At 44.0% G+C, this 26,759-nt stretch overlaps 1 protein-coding gene across 8 annotated transcripts in view; it reads right to left on the bottom strand.

The window, feature by feature from the left end:
* The window catches only part of LOC109906763 (ankyrin-2), a 116,592-nt gene that overhangs the window by 25,328 nt on the left and 64,505 nt on the right, over window positions 1-26,759 (bottom strand). For 2 of the 8 annotated variants that reach the window (XM_031792197.1, XM_031792198.1), the window contains 21 exons: window positions 25,899-25,997; window positions 25,626-25,724; window positions 24,884-24,982; window positions 24,407-24,505; window positions 24,225-24,297; window positions 21,639-21,780; window positions 21,458-21,469; window positions 21,109-21,196; window positions 20,504-20,607; window positions 18,195-18,230; window positions 16,715-16,939; window positions 15,863-15,961; window positions 14,432-14,586; window positions 13,934-14,145; window positions 13,402-13,606; window positions 10,172-10,497; window positions 9,848-9,973; window positions 9,588-9,710; window positions 7,471-7,503; window positions 7,092-7,113; window positions 244-5,079 (listed from right to left, as the gene is read on the bottom strand). In XM_031792197.1, the coding sequence (XP_031648057.1) occupies window positions 244-5,079; window positions 7,092-7,113; window positions 7,471-7,503; window positions 9,588-9,710; window positions 9,848-9,973; window positions 10,172-10,497; window positions 13,402-13,606; window positions 13,934-14,145; window positions 14,432-14,586; window positions 15,863-15,961; window positions 16,715-16,939; window positions 18,195-18,230; window positions 20,504-20,607; window positions 21,109-21,196; window positions 21,458-21,469; window positions 21,639-21,780; window positions 24,225-24,297; window positions 24,407-24,505; window positions 24,884-24,982; window positions 25,626-25,724; window positions 25,899-25,997 (7,213 nt within the window). Of the gene's footprint in view, window positions 1-243; window positions 5,080-7,091; window positions 7,114-7,470; window positions 7,504-9,587; window positions 9,711-9,847; window positions 9,974-10,171; window positions 10,498-13,401; window positions 13,607-13,933; window positions 14,146-14,431; window positions 14,587-15,862; window positions 15,962-16,714; window positions 16,940-18,194; window positions 18,231-20,503; window positions 20,608-21,108; window positions 21,197-21,457; window positions 21,470-21,638; window positions 21,781-22,333; window positions 22,379-24,224; window positions 24,298-24,406; window positions 24,506-24,883; window positions 24,983-25,625; window positions 25,725-25,898; window positions 25,998-26,759 lie in introns of all 8 variants that reach the window. The other 6 variants (XM_031792202.1, XM_031792203.1, XM_031792195.1 and 3 more) reach the window with 5 other exon arrangements.

Raw genomic sequence — 26,759 nt, 5'->3', positions numbered from 1 at the left:
TGATTCTAAATTCCTTAATTGAGTCCCTGACTTTAAGTCAATCTTGAGATTTTTAGAACACATAGAAGGAAAAGAGACAAATACAAACACAAGACACCACTTAAACACCACAGAAGCAACCACAAAGAGTGTTAACCTACAAAGAGCCTTAGCTACAAGACACAGAGAAGCGGCACCTTTTACGGCTAGCTTTGCTAGCGAGAAACAATATAGAGAGAATGAGCCCAGTGAGGAGAGGGGTACCTTGTCTTCTGATTGTATCGTTGGGAATTCGTTGCATCTGCGTGTCAACAGGGTCGTCCCACAGGGGTCTAATGGGATAGACATCTCCGGAAGTAGGGAAGTGCATTTCGGGAAAAGACTCTCTCTCTATGGCGGAGGGGTCTATGCCACTGCTCTCGTCATCCGAGATGGCAGCGGTGGCAGCCTCACGCTCTTTGTCTTTCTCGGCCTGAGCCAATCTCTCAACCAGCTTTGCCGCTTCGTCACTAATCTCATTAACAAACTCTATGGACTTCTTGCGTGGCTCGCTTTTCTTTTTGGCGGGGGTGGAAGTGTGTGATGGCTGACCAAGCTTGCCTCTAACTGGCAGCCTGGATTGGAAGCCGAAGCATGACTTTGGCTTGGTGGAGTAATCAGTGCTCATGGGACGAACCTGGCCCTTTTCAGCAGATGTCTCGTCTCCCTCACAGAAGCTCTTGGCTTTGGAAGACGAAGTCTTGGTTTTGGTAACTGCTGAGAGACCTGCATCTGTCTCAGACTTTCTCCTCGAGTCCTTTTTAACTGGGAACTTTAGCTTTGTGTCCTGGGAAGACTCAGTATGTTTAACTGATGGCTCAGGCTTGACAGGGTTAGCCTTGCCTTTGACAGGTATTCTTGATTTTGACTCTGTAGAGGGGGTTTCTTTTTTAGGAGTAGCTGAATAGGGGGATGTAGAGGAGGAAGAAGTGTTAGCTCGACTTTGGGGGCCAGCCTTGGCTGGAGCCGTAGCTGGGGTTTTAGTTGGGATCTTTTTCACTTTTTCACTAGAAGTTGGGGTTGTGATCTTTTCCATGGTTTTGGGGAGTTCTATAACCGAATGCTGCTCCTCGGGAGAGGAGTCCGAGGACTCTTGCTCCTGTTCAGGGTACACCGATCGAGTGACAGTTGTTACTGCTGTCTCAACATTAGCTATCATTGGGTCTAAATAACTATTTTCTACCTCTAGGGGGGTCTCCTCTACAATTGTATCTGGTTTAACTTCTAAAGCCTCAGGAGATACTGGGGATACTGAGTCTTTGTCTTTCTTAGTGGTCTTAGCTGAGGCGGAAAGACCCATTCTAGGGATTCTAGATTTAGAGGCGTCTGATTTAGAAGGCAAAGTTGCTACGGCCCCGCTAACTGTCTGATCGTCCTCTGGAGCATCTTTTGCTTGTTTCTCATCTTCCTCCACTTTTATTTCCAGAGTCAGGTTGAGGCCCACTTCACTTTCTAATGTAGCTTCTCTATCTCCTGGCTCTTCTCTGACCTGTTCAGACAGCGCCTCCTCTAGAGGCTGCTCTCCTATCTGGAAGAAGGCAAAGCCCTCGTCCTCATAGGTCCGTTTGGTCATGTCAATAGCTCCGCTCCGGGTCATCTCGAAGAGCTTCCCCTCTTGGAAGAGGAAAGGATTGGGCTCGCTGGTTGGCGTGCTCTCCTCTGTGGGGCTCCTTCCTGGGGTGGTGTCTGGGGTTTCCCCCTGGGAATGCCGGTCCACCATCAGACCCAGGATCTTCTGCTCTTCCTCTTTGACACGGGCCGCGAAAGCGTCGTCGTCCTCACGCATGGCGCTCCAGGGGTCTGCCTCCGCGCTGGCAGTCACGCCCTTCGACTTGGTTCTGGGAGGTTCCTCTTCCTCATCGTCTTCCTCTGTGTCGTCATAGATACAGATCTCAGGTTTGAACGTTTCCCTTGCTTGTCTGATAATGATGGTCGAGGACGTTTCTGCCTCAGGGGCTCCTGAGTGCCCCCTGTAATCTCCTTTCACTTCATCAGTTATATTACTCTCTACCTGGCAGGGAGCCTTTACAGCAGATGTCTGCAGACTGCCTGTATCTGCCTCTTTCTCTCCCCCATCATCCTCCTTGCTTCCCCTCGAGTTCCTCAAGCTTTCCTCCTTCTGCTCGTCGGTTATGTTTGCAGCCCCCTCAGAGCTCGAAGACATGGTAGCCATTTGAGCTAAACTGTCTTTGTCATCCGTGTCTTTGTGCGAAGGAACTGATTGTGAGACATGTTGCTCTGAGACAGACTGAGTTCCCTCCACTGCTGCCGTTGTAGCTACACTCTTGGCCTCTGTGTGGTGGACTCCTTCATGCACACCTGCTGAAAAAGGAGAGGGAGGTTGTACTTTAATAAGGGATTCAGCAGAAAGAGCTAACTCTGAGGTCTCTTTGGCCCCAGTGAGCTCAGTCTCATTTGCGGACTCTAGTTCAACTGTTTTGAAGCTATCGTCCCCTGCTTCGTCATCTGCTGAGGCACTGATATATTTTCGAGAGTTCTCTTTGGTTCTGGCATCCTGGTCCATTTCCTCAAAGGTTTTTATTTTGGCTGCCATTTTAAACATCTCCTCCTCTGGAGTGAATTTCCTCTGTGCTTCTGACTCATCATCATCTTCCCCTGAGTCTTCGTTTATGACAGCTGGTGTGGACACCACAGATAGGAACATGTTGTCGGGGGTTTTAGGGTTTACCTCATAACTTACCTCTTCAGAACTAGGGGTGTCGGGGGAGAGAGGACTCTTACCAGAGCTTTCCATCTGAGACAATGTCTGCTCGATACTGTCATCATCATTAGCACTAGCCTCCTGGTCCCTGAGTAGCCTACTACGCAACACGTCTGGGGGGTAGTCTGTGGCTTTGGAGGGCTCTGGGTGGCTAGAGGACCCACTGGGCTGAGCGGGAGGGAAGTTTTTTTGCTCTACCGGGCTGCTCTCTAAGGAGTCACGACAAGGGGATTCCTTTGTTGGGCTGGGCTCGATAGAGTCTGGGGTCCTATGGGAAGAGTTGTCTTCCATGAGGGGACTACCTTCGTCTAGAGAGTCTCTGTGGCTTATGGTCAAAGAGTCGTCGGCAAAAGGACTGAGGGCATCCGAGTCTTGCTGTCTTAAAGGCAATTCTAAGCTTCCTTGATGCTCGGTACAGGCACTAGAAGCAATTGTAGCAGCTAAGGCTGAGACTAGCTTGTCATCAGGGCTCTCGTCATCACTTAGGAAGCTCTCTAAAGTCTCAGAAACTCTCTTTGTAAGCTTTCTCGGTTTAGAGGACTTAGACTCGACCATCTGAAAAGTTATGGACTCACTTGTGGTGTGGTCGTCTGCAGCCTTGCTGGACGAGACAGGGAGGGTTATTTCATTTGATGGCTGGTCATCAATGGTCCCCACACCGGAGTCTCCAGACTTATCCTTACTTTTCTTGTCATCTTCGACAGCTATAGTTACAGCTGTTGAGTTTTTAGTGGACTGGTCAGCATTTTTGGGAGAGAGAGAGAGACTGTCAGGGCTTGTTCCAGGAGTTGCTAAGCCCTGGTGTTTGAGGCTATCCTCTGAGCTCAGGTGAGGAGGACTAAAATCACCCAGGCTGGCACTGGGAGAGTCTGCCACGCCCTCATGTTTTAAACTATCAGAGCTATCATCGAGGGCAGAAAACGGAAACTCTATGGTTTCAGTTAAGTATGACTGAGCAGCAGGACTACCATCTACAGAGATCGGCCTAAACTGTTGGTACTCTGGGTTGTCCTCAAGCTCTGCCTTGATTTCAACACCAAAATCTTTGGAGTGCTTTCGGGGTGGGTTAATTTGCTTGTCTCTCTCTGTGTGGTGCTTGCCAGGTATGGCGTCCAGTGACACTTCCCGTTCGTAACAGGTTGATGTGGCTTTGATGGTGGATTTGGACTGAGTGGGCTGTGATTCTGATTCTGTTGTTTCATGCTCAGAAGAGACGGTTTTGAGCTCGAAAAGTCCAGACTTTCTCTTTGAGGGGTCCTGCCCCTTTTGGAAGGATCGCATGAGCTCCCTTACTGACATGGTCTCCTCCAGCTTCTCAGACTCAGTTTTGGGGGACTTAAGTGGACCCTGTTTAGCGGTGCCCTGTTTTGCGGGGCTTTGTTTCGGGATGGATTCTTTTGCCTTTTGTGGAATTTTGCTCTCCACAGCAACATTTGAAGGCTTGGTGCTAGTTGGCTTTTGGCCCTTTCGCTCAGCCTCCACTTTCTGCTGAAGGGCTTTGACTTTGTCTTTTATGGATCCAATGGGGGTCTCCTCTACTACTGGGGACACAGGTGACACTGGTTTAGGGTCTTTGGGTACGCTAAGGAGAACATCCCCATCGGTACATTTTTCCACCTGTTCCTGGTCCTTTCCTTTCCTCCGGACTGGCTTTTGTAGGTCAAAAGCAGGAATTTTGATGTCTTTCTTTGTTGTTGTAGTTGTTGTTGTTGTTTTTGTTGTTGTCATGGTTCTTTTTGCGCCTTTGCGCAGGACTACCTCTGTGAATTTCTCTTGGACCTCTTTCTCCTGGGCTGTTGTACTGGTGCCCTCGGGTACATCCAGGAGATATTCTTTGAGTTCACCACTCAGGTGTTTGACCATCCCAGACACATCTTTGATTGCTTTAGGTCTGGGAATCCCTCTGTTGACTCTGACTTCACGTAGTACTGGTTCCTGGGGTTCCAAGGCAGCCATATGTTTGGCCTCTTCTATCTCACAGTCTGAGAGGAGGACCCACTCTTCTTTCATTCTGGCTGCTCTTGCCGCCTCCTTTGCCACCTCACCCTCATATGTTCCGCTCCTAAGTATCTTGCCCACTTTCTCCAAATCCTCTTTGACCTTCTCCATGATTTCAAACGGCTCGCCCTGAACCTCATCAGCCCCTTTTTCCAGACCGCTCCCTTCCATGGATCTGGATTTGTCTGTAGAATCCGTGGTTAGGATGGCGGTCATTTTGATCAGGTCTTGTTTCATCTCAGACACATCGGAGAGGAGGTCCGGACTGGCCAGAGCCGTAGAATCTCGGATCAAATCTCCCTTCCGGACCGTAGTCTCCGTCGACGTAGTGTCTTCGTCATCTTCCATTTTGGCAAAAGGACAATTAAGGAGCAAAAATAATAATAAATTGAAATGAAAAGGAGACAGACATTGGAGAATGTGGTCAGGACAGGAACAGGAACAGTACAAACTGTCAGGGTTCAAAGGGTAAACTGGGGCCACAGCGGCAACTACAGAAGGTGTCAAAGAAAGGGGGTTTGGACCGACTGGGTTTCTTTGGAGGCAAATACTGCAGCAAAGCAAAATGCCAACTAAATCATAAAGATGAGAAGGGAATGAGCAGGAAATAACTTGCTTATACACATAGTCAGCACACCCACGCTCACAGCATAAAAGCGAGAACACATCTAAAATAAGTACAGTATCAAACAAACGATGAGCAAGAACAGACACCAACAAATCAACAAAGGATAAGGAAACAGGGACACAAACAAAGGGATAACAACATATAGGTAGACAGACATCTCAAGATTGTTTACAGACAGAAAAATAAAACAATTATTTAAAAAACAACTGAAAATAAAAAACAACTGAGAAGAAAGCCAGTGATAGCAAACTGTTAGGCGATGGTTTGGTGTGCTCTTTGCTATTGAACAGAACAAACCATTTTTGTTTCTCTACTGCTATGGAAAATAAAGGGTTCTGAACCAGCATCAAACTGGTAAACTAATTTAAGGAAATTAACAGGGAAACCATAATTGATTTAAGGGAAGGGCATGTGGTCTTTTTAGAGGACTGTATGGTCTTTGTATGTAACTTTGGTCTAGCTAAATACACTTTTTGAAAACATAACTGAATAGAAAAAGGTCAATCATATTAAGAGTAGCAACATTGTATTAAATCAAATTCAAATAGCGAGTGAAAAGGAATTCAAAGATCGATGTTAAAGCAAAACAAAGAGTCAAAAGAACTCTCACACTTGACACACACCCAGACACAGGAACACACACATGCACGCTCATGTAAGCCAAGTTATTTCCATGCAAAGCAAAGGGGAAAGTTGACATGCAGCCTTTTATGAAAAGTGAATGGGGTAAATGTAAAGTGATTTAGGTAATAAAGAACAAAAAATGTACCACTAGCACATATGCCTTTTGTCTTTATCAAGAGAGGTTCATTTAGGTATTCCCATTCAATAGTGTGGTGAAATGTAGTCTACCATTTTCTCATAACCTACAACTGTTAAATCTGCAGAAAAAGTATTAGTCCATATTACGTGTGTATGCAAATTGCCACATACATCACACATACATTGTCCAATGTAACGAAGCCAAATTGAACAAATAACATCAGTTTGTATGTATGTATTACTGTACATTTATGTTTTGAAGGTATGTGCAATATTTTCCATATTCTATATATTGTACACAGTGTAAAGTACATGTAGATATCTAGCAATGGTAATGCTGTGGCACTTGACTATGATTCATGATAAATTCATTAATGAACTATAGGCAAAGGGAAAATATAAAACACCACATGGACAGGGTATGAACGAGGGGATCGGGAGGAGTAGAAAGCTAGACTACAGTTTGCTTTGCCATTCAGGTACTACAGTAACTTGGGGGGGGGGGGGGGGGGGTACTATTCCGTTGTCACATAAACATCACCACAGTACGAATGAGAGTTTGATTAATGTGCGTAGCAGCGATGTGTCAATTGAGATACCGAAGAAGTTTATGCCTGATGAAGTTGTTGGCATAACCTTGCCTTGGTGGGGCGGAGTGACATTTGTGTTGTTTTGTTTTTGTGACAAAGACAAACCACGTGTTACAGCTTAGCTAACGAGGGTGACAGGAAGCACAATGTTTACGCAGTAGCTCAGGTTATCATTCTGTGTTGCGCTCTGCAATAGTCAACTAGCATAACATCATTGGTAATGTCTAAATCTATGGTATGGCTATAGCGCAATTATCAAAGCAATGTCATATTCAACTGGTTGAGTAATGCAGCCATAATATAACAGTTAAAAGTTAAATAGCAAGAAGAAAAGCAGTTAAAAGTGTTATCAAAAAAAGAGTAAATTACTTACATTTCTCGAGATTCCTGCTGATCTGTAAAGAGGAATACAAAAATAGCGCTCACTATTAATACCATTTCCATCACCGTGTAAGAAAAAATGTAGGCAATGTTATGTACACATTTGCTACCTTTGCTACAGGAAGAAAATAAGTAATTGTACAGAGAACTACGATCACGATGAATTAAGACTAATATCTAAAGATACTCTGCTACAAGGGACAAGCACGCTGATGAGCTGTAACATGGGGTATGCGTTCCTTTCTAATACCTAACATAGAGCTAAATGACAGACAAAATAGTGAACGTCTAGCAACGTGTTTCTGGCCCCCCCCCAAAAAAAACATGAACAAATAAACAGTTAGTGGGGGAGAAGAGGGGCACAATATTACCTCTTCCTCAGCCTCTTGGTCTGAATCAGATTCCTTTGGGGTGCAAGAAGCAGCAAGAAGCAGAAAGAGACAGATGGACAAATAGAGAAAGGTAGAGGAGGGGGAGGGAAAAAAAGAGAACGGGCAAAGCCATGTTACCATAGCGACAGACTTGAAGGTTTGTGGCCAATCAATGTTGTTTTGGGAAGGGTGTCACCATCAGAGTAAACTTGAAAGACCTCTCAAAGGAGAAGGGATTCATGTTATACTTTAAGACAGCTACCAGCACTCACATATAGTAATGCTTGTTGCTTATAGTAAATCAATCACAGTTAAAAGGTGTAAAAATGATTTTGAGAATACAAACCCCAATTAAAATTTGAAGGAAGATAGCATGCTGTGAGCATGTCACGAGTGCAGATTATTTAGCATGTTAGTATGCAAGCAACACACTGTTAAGAAGGTATTCACTTCTTTGGGACTGGGGGGCAGTATTGAGTAGCTTGGATAAAAAGGAGCCCAGAGTAAACTGCCTGCTGCTCAGTCCTTAAAACTAGAAAATGCATATAATTAGTAGATGTGGATAAAAAACACTCTGAAGTTTCTAAAACTGTTTGAATGATGTATGTGATTATTATAGAACTCATATGGCAGGCAAAAACCTGAGAAAAAATCCAACCAGGAAGTGGGAAATCTGAGGTTTGTAGTTTTTCAAGTCATTGCCTATCGAATATACAGTGTCTATGGGGTCATATTGCACTTCCTAAGGCTTCCACTAGATGTCAACAGTCTTTAGAACCTTGTTTGGTGTTTCTACTGTGAAGGAGGGGGGGAATGGGAGCTGAATGAGTCAGAGGTCTGCCAGAGAGGCATGAGCTGATCACGCGTGCTCACGTGAGAGCGACCTGCGTTCCATCGCATTTCTACATTATTGAACATTTATGTTAAAAACATCCTAAAAATTGATTCTATACTTCATTTGACATGTTTCTACGAACTGTGATATGACTTTTCATCTGAACTTTCGCCTGTACTTGCCCACACGTCGTGAGTTTGGATTGTGTACTAAACGCGCAAACAAAAAGGGAGGTATTTGGACATAAATGATGGACTTTATCGAACAAATCAAACATTTATTGTGGAACTGGGATTCCTGGGAGTGCATTCTGATGAAGATCATCAAAGGTAAGTGAATATTTATAATGCTCTTTCTGACTTCTGTTGACTCCACAACATGGCAGATATCTGTATGGCTTGTTTTGTTGTCTGAGCACTGTACTCAGATTATTGCATGGTGTGCTTTTTCGGTAAAGCTTTTTAAAAATCTGACACAGCGGTTGCATTAAGGAGAAGTGGATCTAAAATTCCATGCATAACACTTGTATCTTTTAGCAATGTTTATTATGAGTATTTCTGTAAATTGATGTCGCTCTCTGCAAAATCACCGGATGTTTTGGTACTACTGAATGTAACGCGCCAATGTAAACTGAGATTTTGGGATATAAATATGAACTTTATCGAACAAAACACAATACATGTATTGTGTAACATGAAGTCCTATGAGTGTCATCTGATGAAGATCATCAAAGGTTAGTGATTCATTTTATCTCTATTTCTGCTTTTTGTGACTCCTCTCTTTGGCTGGAAAAATTGCTGTTTTTCTGTGACTAGGTCCTGACCTAACATAATCGTTTGGTGTGCTTTCGTCGTAAAGCCTTTTTGAAATCGGACACTGTGGCTGGATTTACAACAAGTTTATCTTTAAAATGGTGTGAAATACTTGTATGTCTGAGGACTTTTAACTATGGGATTTCTGTTGTTTTGAATTTGGCGCCCTGCACTTTCACTGGCTGTTGTTGAGGTGGGACGCTACCGTCCCGAATACCCCAGAGAGGTTAATGTACCTGTGGGTAATGCTAGTTAAGGACTTGAATACTCAGTTATTCTTGAATACACAAGTCAATCTATTTTAAATAAGTCAGCAATGACGAACACTCAGGCATGCAATGGGAACTGCTGGTGTGCTATACAGGAACCAGATTTTCTCCTGGTCAGGTCACATGATCAGAAACAATTCCAGGTCCTAGGTGAATCCTAGGCTGTGGGTTTAGGTGGCGGTAATGTTACAGTGTTCTTACCTTTGAGTAGGATGGTAGTGTGATGTTCAGGTTGCATATGGCGTTGTGGGCCAGACTTCTATAAGACCTGGGTTCTTTCATAAAGGACAGACGGCCACACGGATCCTGAGTGTTGTCTCGGATCTGTGGAATCATCGGCATCATTATCGTCAGTCAGTCAATCAATCAATCAATTAACATACAGTTTACGATACATGGCTAGTTTGTAATACAGTAAATGATACGGAAGAGTGTATGAATGCTGCCCCAGTAATACTCACCTTGATGAAGAGTGCCAGCCTGTTCTCTTTGAAGGCAAAGAAGCTGAAGAGATGGTGCTGGCCACTCTTGGTGAGAGGGACCAGATTGCCAAAGCAGTCTGCATAGATGGGTTTACCCTCCAGGACCTGAAGAGAATAGAAACATACCAAACCATCCCTGTTAGTAATCTACGGTGTGATTTACTAAGCCTTCACACTTTACTGGCAATTTACTACACCTTTCACTGGAGAATACAATATTTTTAGAAGGGAATAGCACATAAAGATAGAGCTTAAAGGTACATCCCTCCTAGCCCTTGACCACACCTCTACCATGAAACCCACCTCTACGTCTCTGCTCCTGGCCACCTCTGTGAAGTTCTCCTGTTGCTCGAGGGTCTTGTCCATCTTGTCGTCAGTCATACAGAAGCAGCGGAGCCGCGCTTCAATGGGGTCGTGGGTCTTGGCGAAGATGACGAACTTGGCCATGTACGGAACACAGATGATCTCCCTGTAGACCGAGCTGGAGAAGTTTACTGACTCCTGCACCTGCCGACAGTCTATCAGCCAGAACCTGGCCGATACATTGGTCGTGAAGGAGACACAGTCGTTGATGAACGTTAGGGGCGTGGTTCCTGTAATGTCCTCCCATTGGGCTGGCGTCGTTCCACCTTTGAAGAAGAATACAATTGAAAAATGTTAGAAGGTTAGCTACAGACATGGTTTGTGTGTGTCCCTGCAGTGTGTGTGTGAGTGTGTGTGTACAGTTTGTATGTATGTATGTATGCATGTATGTATGTACGTATGTATGTATGTACAGTGGTTCCTCCTTTAAAAGTTGCATCATACTGCAGCACACCTTGCGGGCTGCTGCAGCATTCTATGGCACGTTATTTCATTGGCAGTAATTTTTTACGTTAATGCAAGTTAGTGCTAGTTTGACCACCAGAGGGCAACTTTGAGAAGCGTTTGATAGTCTCCCATATTGGCATTACTAGAGAATTTAAAACCTTTCTTGTAATAACATAGTACATGGGATTGATTTTAAGAAATTTGGCTTAATTCATTTGATTAATATTATGGTGTTTCTATTCCAAGAAAAACAAAAAACAGGATTCTAAATTAATATCTAAGGGGCATTTTTTGTTAGGGCAAACCTGATCTGTGAGAATATCTAAGGGGCTTTTATATAATTCTAAATGAATGAATTAATAATAATCGCTTTGTTTAAAAAGTATCGATATTTTGGAAATGTCTTTTTCACTTAACCTAGAGTGATTGAGAAAAAGGCAATTCTTGAACATGGGGTGAGACATTCTCACTAATTTGTAAATAAAGCCAGTTTTTTATTTAGAATGATTAATTTCTGGAGAAACCTAACTTGATTATTTAGCAGACATCACTTGCTTATATTCAGTCAACACATATATCTGAAGAATATCGTGGAATATAACTGAACATTTTTGTTTCTCCATGTTTGTCTCAGAGCAGCGAGAAACGGTGCTGAAATAGACGTCCACAGCTATATATATATATCGATATTTTTGACATTATTTTGTTAAAAAAACAACAACATTGAGCGATTGTAATCTGGATAAAGGCCCCAAAAATATTTATAAAGGCCAAAATATAGCCCTGCTAATAGCCATAATAACGCTGCACAACGTGACCATGTGTGTTTGAAAGAGTATTTTCCAGTAAGCAACAATTTGTTTGCCTTCATTAGTCAACTTTGTTCAAATATTTCTGGAAATCAGTGCTATTTATTCCCGTAGTAATTCGTTATGGATTCATAACTAAATCAACATCTGCATTTTGAAAGAAGATTTTTATCATTATTTTATTAACGAAAGCATAAAGATGTTGCCGAAGAAATATAGTACTGTACAGTATATGCTTTTACATTTGGATAATTAAGCATTTAAAACATTTTGAAGATATAAGCCTGTGCAGTCTGACAAGTAAACATAGCCTACAATACATACTGTAGTAAACATGGGAAAGTGCCTAATTCCTTACATAAGGGAGAGCAGGCCATGTCCAGACTTTCTCAGTGACGGGCAAGCGGGAGACTGGGGTTCAATTCCCCGACTGGGAGGAAGGAGTAGGCTGTCCTTGTAAATAAGAATTTGTTCTTAACTGATTCCATATGTGTTATTTCATGGTTGTGATGTCTTCACTATTATTCTACAATGTAGAAAATAGTAAAAAATAAAGAAATTCTGGAATGAGTAGGTGTGTCCAAACTTTTGATTGGTACTTAATATTATGGTGTTTTTATTCCAAGAAAAACGAAAAACCATCTGAGTTTCCGTTAGGATGGAGTGGAAAATTTGGCGCTGTACAATGTGACGGTCGGGAGTACAGCACTGGGCTATTTAGCTGAAGAATCCCCAAGTCGTGCGGGCAGGGAATGCGTGAGACTGGGTTTCAATATCCCGACGGGGAGAAAGGAGTAGGCTGTCTGTAAGGGATCTCGTCCTCCTCTTCTGAGCAGGAGTAGCGACCAAAACGCAGCGTGGTAAGTGTCCATAATTTAATTAAGCAAAATGAACACTGAACAAAAACAATAAACAACAAACAAACAGTCCCGTAAGGTGAATGACAAAACACTAAACAGGAAATAAACACCCACAAAACCCAGGTGGAAAAAGGCTACCTAAGTATGATTCTCAATCAGAGACAACTAATGACACCTGCCTCTGATTGAGAACCATACACAAAACGCAGAGAACGCCGAACACAAAAACCAACATAGAAAAACCAACATAGACTGCCCACCCCAACTCACACCCTGACCATACTAAAACAAAGAATAAAATAACAGAACTATGGTCAGAACGTGACACTGTCCTTGAAAATAAAATTATTTGTTCTTAACTGACTGGCCTAGTTAAATAAAAGTTACACTAAGAGCATAACATTTCTGCACCCTTATTTTTTTTATTCTAGTCTAACCAATACCCAAACAGAGATTAAGTCAAATTGTTGCCATGAAGTGGCTTTTGGTTTTAATTTAGAATAACTAAATAAACATCCGCATTTTGAAAGAGTATTTTTATAATTATATTATTAACGAAAACATAAAGAAGTTGATGAAGAAATACTATACTGCGGTTTTGAGTTAGAAATGTAACACTTCCGAATACTAAAGCATCCACAATCACCCGACCTCAACCCAATTGAGATGGTTTGGGATGAGTTGGACCGCAGAGTGAAGGAAAAGCACATGCTCAGCATATGTGGAAACTCCTTCAAGACTGTTGAAAAGCATTCCAGGTGGAGCTGGTTGAGAGAATTCCAAGAGTGTGCAAAGCAGTCATCAAGGCAAAGGGTGGCTACTTTGAAGAATCTAAAATCTAAAATCTATTTTGATTTGTTGAACAATTTTTTGGTTGCTACATGATTCCATACGTGTTATTTCATAGTTTTGATGTCTTCACTATTATTCTATAGTGTAGAAAACAGTAAACAGAAAGAAAAACCCTTGAATGAGTAGCTGTCTAAACATTTGATTGGTTCTGTATATATCTGTGTATATGTGTGTGTGCGTTGAATCCACCCTTCTCTCTAACCTGTAATACTACAGAGCAGGCGCAGGGTGGGCTGGTCCCCTCCGAAGCCGTTGACCACTGGGTCAGTGTTACTCTTGGGGATGGGGATGGTCATGGTTATGGGTTTATGGAACTTCCTCCTCCGGGGCTCCAGGGTCACGATGGGGCTGAATGTAGCCTTGTTCCCCAGGAGCTTCTTCACCACGTCCACGTTCATTGGCTGAGCCTGGAAATCACAGGTAATGGCTTTAGAAGTAGACTGACATTAGAGATACCTTGAATCGGCTTTGGCGTTAAAAAAAATGGATTATGATGTTGATAAAACATGATGACAGTGTAGTAATCATAAAATACTCAACGTATTTAACTTTTGCTCCATTAAAGCTCTGCCTCAGAATCAAGCAACGTGCCATTCTTTTTGATTATAACTTCTCCTGACTGCCGCTCATGCCATAGGGACCCATTAATTGGGAAAATAAGTCGAGAACATTTAACAGACACTCAAATGAAATGGTGTTTTCACTCTCTGAAGATAATATTTGAAGTAAATTACCTGTAGTCCCACTTTGATCCTCTTGGTGAGGGCTCCCTCTGGGAAGACTGCCTGGACCGTAGGCACCACCGTGCTGCTGAGGATGCCCCCGTCTGGACCGATCAGGTTACTGTCCTGTTTGACCCGGGACACCACCGCAAAGTACTGGGGGAAGTCTCTGGTGATGATGCGGCAGATACGCTTCTTCTCCAGCTCCTCTGGAGGGTCCAGTTCTGGAGAGGAGGACAGAAGGAATGGTGGTTCATTTGACTCTGGCTCTGTTGAAATACTTTGACGATGATTTCTTCCTTCCTCCCCTCCTTGGAGTAATCACTGCTCAGGACTGGGTTGGTGTAATCCTCACTTTCACCTATCCAGCCTTTTTAGATCAGGGAATACTCCACGAAAGGGAGGCGGGAGGGAATGCTTCTCCAAAATATTTGAGCAGGGCCTCTTGGCAATGGCCTCTAGCGATGACGATCACTAAGTGTTGTCTCGCGTTGAGGACATCACACTCACCCTCGTCCATGCCGTTGAGGATCTGGTTGAGCTCCTCCTCGGTGTGTTCACAGTGGTGCTCCTTCCAGCTCTCTCCTGTCTCACTCCTCATGATCACCAGCTCCCTCTCCTTCCCCCTCAGGGCAGCGAAGTGAGGGATCTCCACGACTACAGGCCTGCGACCAGGGACAGGGAGCACGGTGAGTGCGTGTGTTTGTGGGTGGAGATGGGGGGGGGGGGGGTTATGTATGTAGGTGGGTGTGTGTAAAGTGTGTGTGTAAGCAACCACATTTCTAACAACTCACCTGATGAGCACAGTACAGTGTCAACTACAAATGCTTATGGGACAGTCATGCTAAACATCCACCAAGATACCAAATGAACCAATAAAACCATGAGGTTGAACAGGCAGACAGACAGCACTAAACATAGAAAGCCAAGCACAAGGTAAGGAGCCGAAAAGTAACTAGGAACAAAACAAACATACAATGGAGTGTCTGGGATGCTACGACAGAGAGCACAAGTGGGGCAAGACACCAGGGCCCAGTTTCCCAATAGCGATGGAACTCAAGCTTACAAGTGTTTTATCGATGCATCTTTCCTACAACGGCCGAAGACGTGACATGCGTATCCCAAAACACCACGGTCGCTAAGTGCGTCGTTGGAGCATGTGTCGGTACTGATAGGATCGAAAGAAAGGAGGCGCTGCTCTCGGATCAGCTTTCTCCATTTAAATCTTACCTTAACATGATCATTATTTCACAAAACTGATGACGGATCAGCTACTAGAGAGATATTACCACCTACGGCCGCAAATATTGAGGTGGCTTTATTCAAATGCTTTATCCAATAAAAATGCACTAAATCGCACGTTTCGCAACGCCATTGCGCCCATGTTAGGCTACACATCATGAAATACACATCGGGACAAATTACAGACAGCAGCCTACTAGTAGCAAAATAGAAGTCAATTGATTGAACATACTGTATTTATATTTTAAGGAAGTCATCTCAGTTTTCATTTAAAGGTGTGTTTTCATACGTCACTTGTTTGTATCAATTGCAAAAACATTGTTCAGCTTTTTGTAACTTTTCTGAAGTTACCGGCGGTCAGTGAGACGGATAAACCATGCGATTCTAAAGACACACTTAGCTGTTCTAAGAGTGGTTTGAGCCAGGCGTTAGGTTACGAGCGTTTTTCAAGTGCAAACGTCAATAACGCTGGTTTTGGGAAACAGCTCGGGGATTTAACGACGCTCCTACGAAGGTTAACAATGCTCCCCAACGATGAACCTTTGGGAAACCTGGCCCAGCACGACACTAGCACACATAGCATTACAGGTGAGGCCACAGACACAACATATCACAGAGAGTCTAAACATAAAAGGAGGAGGCTATAAAATGGAACCAGTAGCATCCATGGATTGTTTCATATGTTTTGTTGTCCCCTACCCAAGGAATTTTGTCCCGGGTGGCCCGAGCTGCAGGATGCGGCTAACGAGGCTCTCACCCTCGTTAAGAGGGGGTGGGGCAGTGGGAAGGTGCAGTTTACTGTGAGACCAACCGTCCGTTAGCAGCAGTGGGAGAGAGAGCGGAAGTAGTCAGAATAATGGGTGACTAGTTGGGATTTGTGAAAGCCTTTTGGCTGAGTGGAGTGGAGGCCGTCATCAGGACATCATGGTAAATACATCGGGCTTTAAATACACAGAGCTTTCAAAGTGTAAGTTATTATACACTTCACCATCAGGGGGCAGTATATTATCAGTAGACAGCCACTCTTAGTGGCAACCTACATATCAAATCAATCATGGAGCAATGTTCTTTCACAGTTTTCTGCTTCCTTTCAGAGTTTTTTGTTTCCATGTGTCTTATAGAAACAGTTAGCTTCCTAAAAAAAAAATGGTTGAGTTACAGCTAGAATGCGGTTTAAAAAGAAAACAAGCAGGGCCCCTGCCACTGGGAAGAAGCAAAGAGCATAGCCCGTTTTAGTAAGGCAGAGGCAGGGTGAAATGAATCTGAGAAAAGGAAGAGGGGCAGCAACATTCTCAGGTTGTGATTCATACAGTAGGCCTATAGTGTCTTTTGACGCACGCTGTCGCTGTCGCTTTCCCTCGTAGCGTTCTCACCTCACTCACTCTTGAGTCTTGGACTCTCACAGCATAGATCATAATCTCTGACATCTCATCGCTCTCTGTCATTCTCCCTCTCTGACATCATGCCCCTCTATACAACTTCCTCTCTCTTTCACACTTTTACTCCCTCCCTCCCTCCCTCCCTCCCTCCCTCCATCCCATATTTTCTTACCCGAGGAACTGGGCTCCGACGGGCCCCACCTCGATCAGCCTGCTGGCCAGGCCCTCTCCTTCCACCATGGGGGGCATGGTGGCCAGGCGGTGCCTCTTCACCAGGCGGCAGGTCACCCGCGTGGGCGCGCTGCACTTCCGCGGCGGGATAATGATGCGCAGGCCGTTGTGACGGCAACCCCGCATGGCTCCTCCCCTGGCATCCACCATGAAGCTAACCAGGAAGCTGTTACGGGAATGGGCGGGGGGCAGATGTGATGTTTACAAAATGAAGAGAAATATATGTTTAAGCATTGTGACAAATACAGTATATCTTTGTACTTCCCTTTACACAGATAACCTACATAACTTTCAGTAAAATAAACACATTTGGGGGGGTGAAAATATACAGACAAATATGAATCCATGTTAAAACACACAAACATAAGAATGACGGTTTCACTGCATACCTACATGCACAAACACCAGACTGTGAGTGAGAGGTGAATGGGTGTGACACCACATACTCTTACGGCTAATGTGAAGGAGCTTCAAACGCACTTCACCGGTGACACCAGTATGTTATGGTAAAGCAAACAAACCGTTAGAAAAACACTCCAACACGCAGACGGAACAATACAGCACAACGGTAAACATGGAGACTGGTTATATCAAACACAAGGGGCCTGGTTTCAATCGGATCAAGAGTTAACCGGCGATATCCCACTGATGTTTTGGCAGTGTCACCAAGCAACACCCCATCCCACACTCGCGTTAGAATTCCAGAATGAGAAAAAATATAGGCTGCATAAAAATGATGACACTCGATTTGAAAAACATTCAACTGAATAATGAGGATTGTATCAGCCTAATTGAGGTGAAGATTACATCGCACATTCCAGCATTCAAACTTGTTAACAAGGCTGCATGGGGATTTCTCTTTAACGCAACTCTGTGCAGCCAACGGCAATGTCCACTTCAGGTAGGCTATAATGCCAGGAGCCGCTTGTGGACTTGACGACTCTGACGCAGTACCACCTAAAGCTCGGCACCACCAAAACAACCGCTATACTGATGTCGGCTGAAGCAGATCTGATTGAACAGAGCCCTAGCCCTTGCAGTTGTGAATCGACCAAACACAATTAAACAACAAACAAAATGGCCACCATGAGGTCAACAGGATTCAACCGAGATGGACACAATGGCTGACCTATGATGATGAGGTAATGTGTGTGACTCTTTGATGCAGCACTAGGAGCAAATTGTGTCCCTTTACAAAGAGGCCTGTGTAAAAATGTATATTAAAGTTGACAAATGTCCAAGTGATCAAAAGCTAAAACATTGGAAACATCTGTTAGTAGTGCTGCACTCACAAGACAGGCATTTGTGAAACAACAACACAAACAAACACATCTCTCTAGAAGGAGAGCACACTGTGAAAGAGAGGAGGAGGAGTGCAAAGAGGAGGATGAAGAGGAGGAAACCAAGGTGCAGTAGATCACCTGCTGTCGCCATGATCATGGCACGGAGAGGAATGGCTGAAAACAGAACAGAGACCCCATGAGAGAGAGAGAGAGAGAGAGAGAGAAATAAAGAAATATACAGTGCATTCGGAAAGTATTCAGACCCCGTGACTTTTTCTACATTTTGTTATGTTACAGCCATATTCTAAAATTGATTAAATAGTTTTTTGCCCCTCAATCTACACACAATAACCCCATAATGACACATTTATAAAACAAACTAAAAATGAAATATCACATTTACAGAGGTACTCATTACTTTGTTGAAGCACCTTTGGCAGCGATTACAGCCTCGAATCTTCTTGGGTATGAGGCTAAAAGCTTGGCACACCTGTATTTGGGGAGTTTCTCCCATGCTTCTCTGCAAGTTCCGTCAGGTTGGATGGGGAGCGTCGCTGCACAGCTATTTTCAGGTCTCTCCAGAGATGAATGGTGGTTGCAGCATCATGCTGTGGGGGTGTAAGTCCAGGCTCTTGCTGCGCCACTCAACGACATACAGAGACTTGTGCCAAAGCCTTGGCTGTGTGCTTAGGATCGTTGTCCTGTTGGAAGTAGAACCTTCGCCCCAGTCTGAGGTACTTAGGGCTCTGGAGCAGGTTTTTATTAAGGATCTCTCTGTACATTGCTCCGTTCATCTTTCCCTCGATTCTGACTAGTCTCCCAGGCCCTGCTGCTGAAAAACACCCCCACAGCATGATGCTGCAACCACCATTCTTCACCGTAGGGATGGTGCAAGGTTTCCTCCAGACGTGACGCTTGGTAATGAGGCCAAATAGTTCAACCTTGGTTTCATCAGACCATGGAATCTTGTTTCTCATGGTCTGAGAGTCCTTTATGTGCCTTTTACAGGACTGGACTGGCTTCCTTCTGGCCACTCTACCATAAAGGCCTGATTGGTAGAGGGCTGCAGAGATGGTTGTCCTTTTGGAAGGTTCACCCATCTCCACAGAGGAACTCTGGAGCTCTGTCAGAGTGACCATCGGGTATTTGATCACCTCCCTGTCCAAGACCCTTCTCCCCCGATTGCTCAGTTTGGCCGGGAGGACAGCTCTCGGAAGACTCTTGGTGGTTCCAAACTTCTTCCATTTAAGAATGATGGAGGCCACAGTGTTCTTGGGAACCTTCAATGCTGCAGACCTTTTTTGGTAGTCTTCCCCAGATTTGGGCCACAACACAATTGTGTCTCAGAGCTCTACGGACAATTCCTTCGACCTCATGGCTTGGTTTTTGCTCTGACATGCACTGTCAACTGGGGGACCTTATATAGACAGGTGTGTGCCTTTCCAAATCATGTCCAATCAATAGAATTTTCCACAGGTGGACTCCAATCAAGTTGTAGAAACATCTCAAGGATGATAAAAGGAAACAGGATGCACCTGAACTCAATTTCGAGTCTCATAACAAAAGGGTCTGAATACTTATGTAAATAAAATATTTGTCTTTATAATATTTTATACATTTGCAAAAATGGAGAAAAAAAACAGTTTTTGCTTTGTCATTATGGGGCATTGTGTGTAGATTGAGGAGGACTTTAAAAAAATGTTTTAATCCATTTTAGAATTAGGCTGTAACGTAACAAAATGTGGTAAAAAGTCAAGGGGTCTGAATACTTTCCGAAGGCACCGTAGATAGAAAGATAGATAGGGATATAAAAGAAAACGTCTCTAGGGCTGAAAGAGAAGAAAAGAAACCATACTCCCCATCCCTGTGGACCAGAATCATCAGTGCCTTTGGACAACGATCAATGTTTCAAATTGTTTTGTCGTACTGCTTGTCCTAAACCAGTACTTCGAGACACTCTCAGTAGCATTACATTACCGATTCAGGACTTGTGTCATTATAACTAAGAGGGGGATTATCTTCCGTCATTGTTACCAATTAGCATGGCAGAGAGAGTTAAACTAGAGGATGACAGCGGATCTTCATATCACAATGCATTGGACTAATATGTCTATAATGAGCGCTAACATTATTCATTACTGCTCTCCGTAGTGTTATCCCCCAAAAGCCGCTTAACAGATGGGCCTCGGAGTAGGACTACAAAAGATCGTGATTCTGTTCGCAGAACAAAAATAAATAATACATGAGTTGCCTGGACCCCCCATTGCTCTCGTGCCTGTTGAACAGGGCTGAACGCATTAGGCTCAAGGGGAAACCTGCATTCAGGATGGGTTCGACCAGATAACGGTTGCAGCTTTTGTACCAAAATCTGTTTTTAAATTTTTTATAAAAAATATGATAGTTAAAGCCCAACCCTTCTGTGTACTCGCTGTGCCCGCTGTACCTACCCAGAGTGGATGGGGCTGGAGGACAGTGCCACATTGTCCAGATTTTCTGTGCCCCAGCTCAGACGATACGAGTCCTTTTCATTTTCCCTGGCAAGAGACGACACCTGGCAACCAACAAAGAGCCACTTGTTAAGGACATGCCACAGCCAACAGTCATTTACACACACACAAACATTGCACCTCAACTTTATTTAACTTTTCTTAAAAAAGTTTTTTGGAGTAGGGACAGACGCAATAACATTGACACATTGCAATTTACAACTGGTAAGATGCATTGCACCATAACACGTTAGCTTGCGCTACTTTACGGTACCCGTCTCTAGATAGACGGCAACGTTCATCTCAACTCAAACTTACACTTTGAATGATCTACAGTCAAATAAAGTACATTTCTAAGAGCACTCGCTTACATTCCGATACAGGAGTTAGTCAATGTCAAGACATTACGACCCTATGAATCAAAGTCATATATTTTCTGTATTGAGCAGAGCAACTGCTTTCAGCAATGCATAGCATGCACAATATGTTTCAATAGATGATTAAGTCTCAAGGCCTGGTTCATCCCTTTACAGTGGTGGATGGGAAAGGTTAAGCTCTTTACTTACGTTGTGGCTGGTGAGCATCTCCTCTATCATGCTTTCGTGTTTTGGAGAGTAGTAACCGTGGTGACTGGGAGTGTAGGACCTGTCCAAACTGAGGAGAGGAGGAAAAAGGTGACGTCGGTAGCCATGGAAACATCACACACACACACAGCTAAAACAGTGTTCACCACCCAATATGGCGCAAGTCTGTCCATGAGACATGGCACAAGTGAACTAGTGTAAAATCAAGGACAAATGGAAGGCCAGAGTCGGAGTAGAGCGACAAAAACTCCTTCAAATCTACTACAGTAGTTCTACAACGGATGTGGACCAACTCAATCATAGAGAAACAATAGCATTTATATCAACATACCTTTGCATTCGACTAGGTACAGTAAGCATGGAAAGGAGGAAGAGAAATTAGTTGACATTCATCAGAGACATCACAAACATTTGTGCATTCACCACAAATGAGATCATTAGATCATCTCACAGACACACACACACACACACACACACACACACGTCTCCTTCATCCGGTGTGTAGACTCTACCTGTCAGAGCGTCCCCCCTCCAGACTGAAGCGCAGGTAGTTCATCCCATCCATGTACTGTCCAGGCAAGGAGTCATCTCCCAGTTCCCTCAGGTCCTCTGCCCTCAAGTACTCCCCTCCGTCCCCTGTCATCGTGTCGTCACCTGGAGGGGAGAGGGAGGCAGGTGAGATACATGGACGAGAATACGGGTATTTCTCGGGGGGAAGGGGACATTGTGATGTGACGCGACTACAGTTAGCAAGCAAACATATACGCAGGGGCCAGCCCTTACCTAGGGTGTGTGTCAACGTGAGGCTTAGTGACACACACACTCACACACACACATCAGATACTTACAGTTACTGAAGCACTACAGATGAGCTGAGAGACACAGCTCATCTCTGCCAAGTCTCCACCACGTCATAAAGCTCTACTACTGCTATTACCACTACTGGACAGCAGGGGGCAGAGTCACTAATACCCTTTCGCCCACGACAGAGCTGAACCAAACTGAGTCGAGCTGTACTGTGCTGGCCCGGTTACGCATCCACCTTACCCCACCAAAATTAGCGGAACCCAACTGGAAAGGACAGTGTGAAAGAAAACTATCTCAACCAGTACAGTACAGTTCGGGTTGGCACCATTGTGTGAAAAGTGCATAATGGGAGCAGGTAGCATACTGTAGGATGTGCTGGCAGAACAAGTGAGAAACATACTGTAGGCTGATAGAGATGTTCCTGTGTCAATAGCATAACCACTGCCTGGAGAATGAAAAGTTAGAAACAAAAGAAAAGGGAGAACAGGTACAATATAATCACATTATCACGACAATTAGTAATGTGCACAGTAGCACCACAACTGCAAGAGTAAAGTAAGCTATAAGATGCAGGTTGAGAAGGAATACTCACAAAGCAATGTCATTCACAACACATCCAATAGCAATAAACGTCGGTTAGAACAGCCACACCGTCTGCACAACCAAACCCAATCCTCTTCTGACAGCTTCCAAAACACAACTATTGACAGGGTGTGTCCTTTTTCCACCCAAATCACTGCCAACCACTCCACCCTTATGATCCAAGTTTCCTTCGAGAAGTAAAGTGAAGTCACTGCGCAACCGGAAGAGCCAGGAAAAAGAAAAATCGTCCATATCCGTAATGCACTGCCACGTCAATGAGGTGACCGTTCACATAAACACAGATTGGCCCTAAAATGCACAAACTTTATGAGCCATGACAGAGGGCCTGGAAGAGTGGAACTAACTGCCTTTAACAAGTATTCCCACCAACGCTAATAAATATTAACCATACAGAATGAATCAGCAAAGCATTGGCAATGTGTTTTAAAGGAGGCTCAAGTTAAGTTAGCCCTTTAAGCAGCACTTCAAAAGTAGCTTACACATTCTTACATATTCAGGCTTTCCCGGCTACGGCATGTGATAGGACAGCATTTCTGAGTGGGGATTTGAAATCCGCTTTGAACTGACAACACTCAGGGTGAAACTATCGTCCGGGAGTTCTGTACAGACAAGCTTTTGCTGCTTTAATTGGTGTCTTTGGTGTCTTTTCGCTGGAAGTTGAATGGCACTCTCTAGTCCCAGGGGCAACAGTCCTCAGAACATGTGAATATGCTAATATGCTATTAAAAATGCTTTTAAAATCCACCCTTTCCCCTTAGCTGATATTTTAAGAAGTGTGACAAAACAAAACCATTCTCTGCATTGACATTAAAAGAGGGCACAGCCACCACTAGTGTCAACGTAAAGGCTTGTTGACAGCACTAATGCTTTCAGCAATGATAACCAGTATTCCACATTTAGAGAAGTGGGCCTAAATGTGCATATCACAAGCTTGGTTTCACCACACTATGTTTGAATCCAAACCCTATCAGTAAGTGAGTTTAGTGCAGGTTCAAGTATGTCCTCTCAACCACTCATCCATGACAGGTCGTTTTACACAACCCTCGCAGAGGAATCTCACGCCATGCGAATTGCCACGACCACAACACACCGTCACACCCTCTTCAATAGTAGTCGCCACGGCGACCTTGGCACGGTGTACCTTCTAAATCCATGGAGTCATCGGACAGAACATCATCCTCACTCTCTTTCAGCACTGTGGGTACAGTATGTAGGCCTATACAGTACACCGTACAGTGAGAAAACTAGTCTACTACAACACACACTAGACTCTCCCCGAAAAAAGGGTTCCAAAAGGGTTCTTTGGCTGTCCCCATATGAGAACCCTTTTTGGTTCCAGGTAAATAACCTTTTTGGTTCCAGGCAGAACCCTCTGCGGAAACCAAAAAGGATTCTTCAAAGGGTTCTCCTATGGGGACAGCCGAAGAACCCTTTTAGGTTCTATACAATTTTTTTTTGTGTAGGATTGGGCAATGGGGAAAAGGGAGGGATTTGGGGAAGGCTTACTGAGATAGCCTATTAGTCAATCAGTGTCTACAGAAAACTGGGGCAGGATTTTAACATGAAGTCGGGTTAGCTGAAGTTCTTGTAGGGCAAACATAAATGGACTGAGGTTTAGCATGACCGTCTCTATACATGGTTGTGGTCATATACAGTAGCCTACTGACTGGATCAAGTGGCAAACTCACCCTCCTCATCAGAGACATCTAGGACTTCAGTCATAGTCTCAGGGACGTTCAACTTGTGTTTCTCTGTCACCGTCTAAACAACATGAACAAGATCATTCCAACTTTATAGGCGAAATCATGTGTGAATTGTTTATTTTAGGGATAGTGGTGTGAGATAGTTGTGTGATAGTTGTGTGACTCACGGTTGTCGAGGTAATGATCTCCTCGGTGACAACCTTGAGTGTGTCCACCACCGAGATGTAGCCAAGTCGTCGGGCGATGGCCAGAGCTGTGTTACCATTCTAGAGGATGGGAGAAAGACATAAGTGTGTGTGTGCTAGTGCCTGTGTGCATGTGTGCTTGTGCATGCGTGTGTGTGTGTGTGTGTTAGTGCCTGTGTGCATATGTTCTTGTGCATGCGTGTGTGTGCGCGTGTGTGTGTGTGTGTCTGTGTGTGTGAATGTGTGTGTTTGTGTGTGTGTGTGTGTGCATGCGTGTGTGTGTGTTAGTGCCTGTGTGCATATGTTCTTGTGCATGCGTGTGTGTGCGCATGCGTGTGTGTGTGTCTGTGTGTGTGAATGTGTGTGTGTGTGTGTGTGTGTGTGTGTGTGTGTGTGTGTGTGTGTGTGTGTGTGTGTGTGTGTGTGTGTGTGTGTGTGTTCAGAAGCTAGTCCACACACCGCAGTGATGTTGTTGGGCTTAGCTCCATTCTGCAGCAGTAGATTGATGATGTGTGTGTTTCCTTGCTGTGCTGCTTGGTGGAGGGGAGTGTATCCATTCTGAGAAGAGAATGTCAAACAGAGTAATGACTGTCTGGCAAGGCCTGAACATTTTAGAAATTATGTATGAACCCTTACGATAGCATTTGATCTTTTCTGTCAAAGGAAATAATGCATTATTGAACATTCATAACACAGTTAAAGGGAAACTTTGGGAATTTACGTAGGAGGTCCTTTATCTACTTCCCCAGTCAGATGAACTCGTGGATACCAATGTTATGTCTCTGTTTTCCAGTATGAAGGAAGTCAGAGGTAGTTTTGCGAGCCAATGCTAACTAGAGTTAGCATAATGACTGGAAGTCTATGGTATCTACTAGCATGCTAGCAGTTACCATTGACTTCCAATCATGGCACTAGCGCTAGTTAGCAACTTCCTTAAACCTGCCCACAGAGGCATAGAAATCTGACTGGGGAAGTATACTGTATAAAGGGCCTCATTCTCAAAATCCAGAAGTATCTCTTTAAAAAAAAGGTGCTATCTAGAACCTAAAATAGTTTTTCCCACAGAGGGTTCTACATGGAACTCAAAAAGGTTTCTACTTGATACCAAAACGGGTTCTCCTATTGGGACAGTCGAAGAACCCTTTTTGAAACCCTTTTTTTCTAAGAGTGTACTGTGGTAGTTTTGTGCATGGTGTGTTACCTTGGTTTTGGCATTGACACTAGCACCATTCTGTAAGAGGAAGTTGACCATCTTGGCATTGCCATAGTGACACGCTACGATCAGAGGAGTGTAACCCAACTGGAACGATAATGGTCAATCATAGTATCAAAACATCTACTACGAACATCATGAAAAGAGAAACAGATATTCATTAGCATATTGAAGTACAGTATATGGGAGACATACTGTATATTATCAGTATTTCAGTACAATCGTCAGTCAATGCTCAAATGAAATGAATATACGCCATACCTTAGTTTGCTGGTCCAGGTTGGCTCCATGTTTAGCCAGTATCTCACCCACAGCCACCTTGTCCTCCTGGGCAGCCAGATGGAGTGGGGTGAGGCCACTCTGAAGGAACACAAACAACAATATGTTTGTTACTCACCACCTCTCTCCATGAATGAATCAGCCTACTGTGTACCTATGGACAGTAGTTTCACCTGGGCAGGTCATGTGGTTTCCCCTAAATATTAATGGAGGAGGTTTTTGAGTGACATGCGACTTTTACAGGACAGGAAATAATGTGTTGACAGGGGGGGGGGGGGGGGGGCAGATGTGACTGGGTATTTAGGGTCTTCTCATGCAGAGTGCATGTTCTTGCACCCCGGAGACAAGGCAGACAAGGTCATGGAAAACAGTGATATATCTTCAACCACGTCAATTCGACGTCTATTCCACATTGGTTCAACGTCCTTCCATTGAAATGAAATGGAAACAACGTTGATTCAACCAGTGCGTGCCCAGTGGGAGGTCTGTCTGGGGTTGACTGATGGAGCTGGGTGAAGACTGAGTGGTTTGTAAAAAGTTTAAAGGAGGAATATATCTGGGTTTCTGCTTGGCTGGAGATGAAGCCCTGTGGCCTTGCTATCCTGCTCTAAATTTAAAAGACAAAGTGTGTGGGGGACTGTAAAGTGCGTGTGTGCGCACGCATGTGTGTACATGCAATTGTGTGCATGAACTGTATTCATATGCGTATGTATTTATAGTATGTGCATGCCTACACACTTAGAAAAAAAGGTGCTATCTAGAATCCATAGGAGAACCGTTTTGGTTCCAGGTAGAACCCTTTTGGTTCCAAGTAGAACTGTTTTGGCTTCCATGTAGAACCCT

Source organism: Oncorhynchus kisutch, linkage group LG16 (assembly GCF_002021735.2).
Source record: "Oncorhynchus kisutch isolate 150728-3 linkage group LG16, Okis_V2, whole genome shotgun sequence".
Taxonomy (NCBI): domain Eukaryota; kingdom Metazoa; phylum Chordata; class Actinopteri; order Salmoniformes; family Salmonidae; genus Oncorhynchus; species Oncorhynchus kisutch.
This window is presented reverse-complemented; position numbering and strand designations above follow the sequence as displayed.